Source organism: Octodon degus, unplaced genomic scaffold (genome assembly GCF_000260255.1).
Source record: "Octodon degus isolate 3935 unplaced genomic scaffold, OctDeg1.0 scaffold00304, whole genome shotgun sequence".
NCBI classification, from domain to species: Eukaryota; Metazoa; Chordata; class Mammalia; order Rodentia; family Octodontidae; genus Octodon; species Octodon degus.
Genome location: NW_004524880.1, coordinates 1,718,510 through 1,726,717, shown reverse-complemented (window position 1 = coordinate 1,726,717; position 8,208 = coordinate 1,718,510). Strand labels below are relative to the sequence as shown.

Sequence of the window (8,208 nt, the reverse complement as noted above, 5' to 3'; positions counted from 1 at the left end):
ATTTGACTTGAAACTATCTCATTGCTATCTGTTTTTCAGTAAAATTATGAAAAAAGAAAAAAAAGACTCAGGACATATGAGAACTTGTACTGTAATGTCAAGTAACTCGGTAGTGTCCCAAATTTTCTGATCAAGGAAATTATGAGGCCAAAGATGAAAGTGATCGATGATGTTGACTGTGCCTAAGGAGAGTCACGTGGAGAGGAAACATTCTCTCAGGCTTTCACAGATAGCACATTGGCCAAACAATGGCCGTGACTCATCCACATGACTGACACTGACAAAGGTTCGACATTCTGAGGTACAGTATCTCAGGATAAATCCTGAGGGGATTTCACTGACCTCTCAGACCCAAAAGCTACAACTCTTGTTGCATAGGTCCTGCTTTACCTTGGTCTTAAACATCCAGCAGAAAAGTATGAAGACGAAATATAGGAAGCAGAGTCATACTGTTATGTTGAGCTGTAAGGGACTCAGGTCAACAATTTCTAGCATTGCCAGTTAAACAGAAGACCCAATGCTATTATGGGCTACTGGACTCTTTTAGAATATTTTGCTGAGATTACACACCTATAATATTCAAATAACGGAATTTAACAAAAAAATGGTATACAGACGAATGTCCATTTTTTATCTGTGTATTCAAAGTTTTTAGGATTGATATACAGTTACATTCTCTTAATGAATAGAGTGATTTGTTCAAATGGTGTTTGTAAATAAGATATCACGTCCGCATCTTGTACAGAAATTAACCACTAAGAAGAATGTATGCAGTGTGTTAATTATTGAAAATATCCTAGCGATTTGATTTGAAATTGTCTCATTGCTATTTGTTTATCAATAAAATTATGAAAAAAAGAAAGAAACAACAGCAGAAAGAAACAACAGCAGAAAGTATAGGGGAATTCTGAGCAGAATTAATTCCTGAAATGAAAAAAGAAATCTCTAAATTCATAGAATCTGATGTAAAGAATGAAATACAGAAACACATGGAGGAAACCCAATGCCCAACCCGAACAAGTGCAGAGGACACTAGCTCAGCTGAAATGTGTGAATTTACAGCGTCATAAGTAAAGAAACAGCAGCAGAAAGTTATAGAAGAACTCAAAGCAGAATTAATTTCTGAATTAAAAAAAGAAATCTCTGAATTCATACTATCTGAAGTAAAGAATCAAATACAGAAACATATTGAGGAAACCCAATCTGAAGAAAAACGCTACAGAAAAAGAATTAATAACTGCATCTAAAGAAGACATTGACAAAAAATAGAACAGATTAGAAAAATGACAGATTCCTTGAGGAAGCAACCCAGCAAACAAATAGATTGCATCAGAGTGAAACAGTTACAGATGAACTTAAAATCTTAATCACAAGTCTACAAAACCGTTTGCGTGAAAATGAAGACACAGTTTCAGATTTGAAGATGCTGGTGTGGATAGTGAAAAGGTAAGAAAATATCTGCTAGGATGCAAGAAATAAATAATCTATCACCTGCACGATGATGCAAAGATGAACAATGTGAGACTAATAGGCATCAATGAGAAAGATGGAGTCGATACAAACGATATAAAAAGAATACGGGCAGAAGTAATAGGAGAAAACTTCCAAAATATGAGGAAAACATCTGACATTCAGGTAACCGAAGCATACAGAATGCCAAATAACTTCAATTTAATTAAAAACACGCTGAGACATATAATAGTCAAGATCCCAGAAATCCAACACAAGAATAATAAATTGAAAGGTGCTAGAGAAAAGAAGCAGATAATGTTCAAAGGAAAACTCATCAGAATTACAGCGTACTTCTCTTCACAAACCAGGAAGGCAAGAGGAGGATGGAGCAGAGTACTTCAACTCCCCTATAAAAACAAATTCCACCTCAGACTACTATATGCTGCAAAACTCTCAAGTTTGATGAAGAAGTGAAATACTTCCATGAAAAGAACAATTAAAGACTTTCATGGTGACAAGGCCAGTCCTACACAGACACCTGAAAAATGTAGAGGAGAAGGACCAAAATTATCAAAACTCCACTAATGAGAATAGATGCAACACATTAATAGGGAAAACAAACAGGGGAGAAAAAGGAGTAAACAACAGGAGGCACATAACATGTCAATCATAAGTCAACACATCTCAATTATAACCATCAATGTAAATGGACTCAATTCACCAACTAAGAGGAATAGACTGGCACAGTGGATTGGGAAACAAAATCCAACAGTATGCTGTACACAGGAAACACATGTAACTCATAAAGAAGTTCATAGGCTGAAAAGCAAAGGTTGGAACATCTTACTACATGCCCCAGCACCTCAGAAAAATGCAGGGATAGCAATGCTGTTTTCAGACAGTCTAAACTACAAACAAAGAATGATCAAACAAAATCCAGAAGGCCAATATATACTGGTTAGGGGAAAAATTCAAGAGGAAGTGGTAACATTCATAAATACCTATGCACCAAACACAGGACCACACAACTATATAAGACAAATCTTAATAGACATGGAAAATCTAATATCCAAGACCACAAACTTAACAGGAGACCTTAACACCCCCTTATCCCAAAAAAATAGGTAAACTAGAAAAAATTAATAATGAAGTGATAGAACTGAACCAGAGATTGGAACAAATGGACTAGATGGACATATACAGAGTGCTCCATCCGAACACAGATGAATACATATTTTTTTCAGCTGTACATAGGTCATTTACTAAAACAGACCACATACTAGTCCATAGGTCATGCTTAAGGATATGCAAGAAACCAGAAATTATCCCATGTATATTATCTGACCACAGCACAATAAAACTGTAAATAAAAGACAAAAGAAACGAGAAAAACCACATAAATACATGGAAACTAAAACACACTCTCCTCAGCAATCAATGGTTCACAGATGAAATTAAACAAGAAATTCAACAATGTCTACAATTTAATGAAAATTCAACAGGAAATCATCAGAATTTGTGGGAAGAGATGAAAGCAGTTCTCAGTGGCAAATTCATAGCTGTGAATTCCCACATTAGGAAAACAGAATGGGAAAAAACACATTAATTCTGCACCTCTGACATCAACAAAAGGAAGAGCAAACCAAAACCAGAGCCCAAAGACAGCAAGAAATCATAAAAATTAGAGAGAAAATTGATTCAAATGAGATAAAGAAAACACTTCAAAGAATTCACTAATCAAAAATTTGATTCTTTGAAAGGCTGAAGAAAGTTGCTAAGTCCCTAGCTAACCTCATGAAAAGAGAAAAGAAGAAATTCAAATACAAGCAACAAGGATTGAAAAGGGTGTAATCACAGACCCAGTGAAAAATCACAAGATTATCCATAACTACTTCGAGAATCTTTACTCTCCATGATAAAAGACACAGACGAAATGGACAGATTTCTAGAAATATAGAAATTACCAAAACTGAATCAAGAAGATATAACAACTCTCATTAACCCAACTCTCATTAACAGCCAGTGAAATATGAAATGTAATAAAAAAATCTGCCAGAAAAGAAAAGTGCAGGTCCTGATGGATGCACAGCTGAATTCTACAAGAAATTTATAGAAGATACTATTCCTACACTGCTAAAACTCTTCAATGAAGTTGAAAAGGAAACAGATTTTCCAAAACCATTCACAGAAGCAAGTATTACACTGATAACAAAACCAGGGAAAGACGAAACTAAAAAAGAGAACTACAAGCCAATCTCCCTCATGAACATATATGCAAAAATCCTTAATAAAATGCTAGCAAATAGAATATAGCAAATCATCAAGAAGGTCATACAGCATGACCAGGAAGGATTCATCCCAGGGATGCAAGGATGGTTCAATATTCAAAAATCTATAAGTGTAATACACTATACTAATAGAGCGAAATCTGAAAACTGCATGATCATGTCAATTGATGCAGCGAAGGCTTTTGACAAAATCCAAAATGCATTCATGTTCAAATTTCTCCAGAAAATGGGAACACAGTGCCTCTACTACAATTTGGTAAAAGCCATGTATGACAACGCAAAGGCTAATATAAATCTAAATGGGGAAAAACTGAAATCTTTTACTCTCAGATCTGGTACAAGAAAAGGATGTCCTCTATCACCGCTGCTGTTCAGTATAGTTTTGGAATCATTAGCGAGAGCCATTAGATAAGAGGGAGAAAAAATAAGAATAAGAATAGGTAAAGAAGTTAAATTATCATTATTTGCAGATGACATGATACTTTACTTGGAAGACCCAAAAATCTCCACCAAGAAGCTACTAGAATTCATATGCAAATTCAGTAGCATAGCAGGATACAAAGTTAATATTCAAAAGTCAATAGCATTCCTCTACACAAATAACAAACATACTGAGAAGGAAATTAGAGAAACAATACCTTTTATAATAACACTGCAGAAAATGAAATATCTTGGAATTCACTTAATTAAACAAGTGAAGCATCTTTTGATGGAAATTTACAGTACTCTGAAAAATAGATTGTAGAGGATTTCAGAAAATGAAAAGATACTCCCTGCTCCTGGATAGTAAGAATCAACATCGTCAAGATGGCCATACTCCCAAAATTGTAGTACAAATGTAATGTAATCCCTATCAAACTAAAACCAACATGCCTCACAGACCTAGAGAAATCATTCCTAAAATGTATTTGCGAGCAAATTTCAAAAAAATCTTAACTAATGAGCACTCAGAAAAAGGTCTGCTCTCTACAATTTATAAAGAACTAAAATACATTAGGGACCTTAAGTTGAAAGACCCAATCTAGAAATGGGCATCTGAGTTGAACGCACACTTCTCAGAGGTGAAAATTAAATAAGCTAACACATAATATGATAAAAACTCCACATCATTAGCCATCCATGAAAAGCAAACTAAGACAACACTGAGATACCATCTCACCCACAAAGAATGACTATTATAAAGAAATTAACCAACAACAAATGTTGGAAAGGCTGTGGGGAAAAGGGTACTCTTCTCCACTGCTAGTGGGAATATAGACTGGTAAAACCACTATGGAAATCAGTTTGGACACTCCTTAATAAACTAGCACTGGAAATTCCATTCAGGCCAGCTATCCCCTAACTGGAAATTTTCCCGGAGGAACTGAAAACATCATATAATAGTGATATATGTGTACCTATGTTTATGGCAGCACAATTTGTGACAGTCAAATCTTGGAAACAACCAAGATGCCCGTCACATGTGGAATGGTTGAAAAGATGTGGTATTATTATACAATTGAGTATTATACTGATATAAAGAATAATAAATTTGAAGCATTTATATTTAAGTGGATGCCACTTAAAGATATACTCATAAGTGAAATAAACCAGACCTTCATGTGTAAATAATATATAGTCTCCTTAGTATAAGAAATCAAAAGAAGAAATACAAATAGAAAGATATAACACAATTAAAGGGAAATTGAGAACTTCAGGATTGGACAATGAGGAGAGGGCAAGGAGAAAAGCAGGGAAACAGGACAGGGACAAGGCCATACATTTATACACACAAGATGGGCAAGGCAATGATTCTGAGAAACATTGGCAGGTTTTTGAAACTAGCAAATAATTACTAGGATTATCACCCTGACTAACTATACATGCTAATACCTGTGCACCAAGCAACTGTACTGAAGACAGCAATGTGAAAAAGAAGGGTTACGCTTGAAATGCCTGTCATTCTGGTCTTCTAAACACATACTTCTTGTCATGACATACCAACTATTATTATACTATCTCACAAGTAAAAGTTTTTTAATGGGTAATAAATGAAAAAAAAGATACGGAAAAAGAAAAAAAGTCACAGCACTGTCCTGCTACAATGCTCTAAATGGTTACTTTTCCAAATATTTGTGTAAAAATAGGTAATGATCTACTCATATTTTTAAATATTTTTCATTTTTCTAATTTTTAATCTCCATATTCTATGGGGACTTAAAGTTTAACATATCAATAATTGATGGAAAATACCTGTTCCATGTTATGCCCAAGATGTTTGATATTCAGACAGATAGATAGTGAAGTTAAACCCAACTGCATAAATTGTAGGGTAATAATAAGCTTCTCCTCTGGAGGGTTAACAACCTAAGTTTGCAGAACAAAAATTAGAGAAATAGAATGTTTGCAAGGATAGCCAACATTTTGACCCTAGCCTTTCTAGGTCAGTGAAGACACAGCACATAGTAGATCCTGTGCTGTAATATCATGTCACTAAGTAGTGTCCCAAATTTTCTGGTCAAGGAGATTATGGGGCCACAGACCAACGTGATCAATGATGTAGAGTGTGCTTAAGGAGAGTAATATGGACAAAAAACATTCTCTCAAGCTTTCACAGAGAGCACATCAGTCAAGCAATGGGCACGACTCATCCACATGGCTGACACTGACAAAGGATCTGCATACTGTGGTACAGTTATGGGATAAAACCTGAGGGTGCTTAACTGACCTTATCAAATACAAAAGTTACATTTCTTCTTATACAGGTCTTGTTTATGTTGGTCTTAACCATTCAGCAGAAAAGTATAAAAACGAGGTATATAAAGTAAAGTTCTATTAATATGCTGAGCTGTGAAAGGCTCTAGTCAACAACTTGTGTGGATAACCCACTACTATTGTGTACTACTGGACTGTGTTGGATTGTTTTGCTGAATTCACGCACCTATAGTTTTTAGATGCCAATGGAATATCCATTTCTGACAGGACTAAACAAAAAAGCGGATACAAAGGAAGGACCATTTTGCATCTGTATACATAGAAGAGTTAGGATATGCATACAGCTACTTTCACTAGATATCCTGTCTGCATCTTATACTATGGCTAACCACTAAGAAGATAACAATGTACAATGTATTAATTATTAAAACTGTCCTATTAATCAGTTTTGAAAATATCTCATTGTTATGTGTTTCTCACTAAAATAGAATTTTAAAAAAAGAAAAGAGAATTTGTCTATAAAATTTACTACAATAATTCAATTCAACATACCTTTGCAATTAATGAGTCCCATTGTATCATCTCAGATAAAGTCAACTGCTGCCCATTTGGAACATGAGGAGAAAATTCTCCTACTTTAACCTTAAGCCTAAGACCTTCAGGAAAGTTCCAAAATTTGAGAATGTCAAACTTTATATGAAGTTTTCTTTCTTTGTCCAAATTCACGTGCTCTCCAGCACAAGTGTCAAACTTGATGTTCTTTAACAAGGAATGGAGCTGAAAGAGATATGTCATTCTTCTTAGTCTCAGAGCTAAAATAGAAGGACAGCAAGTCAACAGAAAGTCAACAGAAAAATGGAATGCATTAATGGTATTAAAATATCCACATTAGATCGGTACAATCAGTAGTGTAATTATCCATGCTATCTTGTGTATATACATATAAATTTTTTCTCCTCTATCAATCGCTTTTGTTCTTTTCAATTTTTACACTAATTTTGCACACTTGCATATGGTATTTTAAGCAACTAATTTGACACCAATCTGTAATGTAACAGCAATTACTGAATTCCCAAAAATTTTAACTTTTTATTTTATAAAGAAAATATAAAATATTTTTAAAAATTAGAAAAGTTACAGACCAATTTGCACTCTCTGAAAGCATGAGAGAATGTTTTATCTCTGGAAGACTCTCCTTAGACCTACTATACATCTTCAATCACTTTCTTGTTTGGTCCCATAATCTCGAACAGAAAATTTGGGACACCACTGAGTTACAGATATTACAGTACAGGTTCACTTATGTCTGGAGTCCTCACTGACTTTGAAGGGCTAGGACCAAAATATTGCCTACTCTTGTAGCCCTTCTTTCTCTCCAATTATGTGGTCTGCAAACAAGTTTTTAACCCTCCAGAAAAGAAGATTAATGATATTATGACCGTATATCATAGGCAGTTTAGCTTAACATCACTATCTGTCTGAATGTCCGTGACACACCCAGATGGCTGACATTGACAAAAGATCTAAAAACTTCTGTACATGGCTTCAGGATAAATCCTGAGGGGATTTGACTGACTTTTTCAGATATAAACGTTACATTTTCTGTTCTGTAGGTTTTGATTTATTTTGGTCTTAAATATCCAACAGAAAAGTCTAATCAGTAGCTGTAAAAGGTAAAGCCCTTTAAATATGCTGAGCTGTAGGAGTTTCCTGCTACCCTGCACCGGCGGGACCAGTCCCAGCCCAGGCGCAGCATGGGCCGGACACTCTCCCA

General features: G+C 35.0%; 1 protein-coding gene across 1 annotated transcript in view; it reads right to left on the bottom strand.

The window, feature by feature from the left end:
* Nucleotides 1-8,208, bottom strand: part of LOC101586783 (vomeronasal type-2 receptor 116-like) — an 80,781-nt gene that overhangs the window by 18,279 nt on the left and 54,294 nt on the right. Inside the window, exon 3 of the mRNA XM_012513012.1 lies at nt 6,987-7,211. Within this exon, the coding sequence (XP_012368466.1) occupies nt 6,987-7,211 (225 nt within the window). The remainder of the gene's footprint in view (nt 1-6,986; nt 7,212-8,208) is intronic.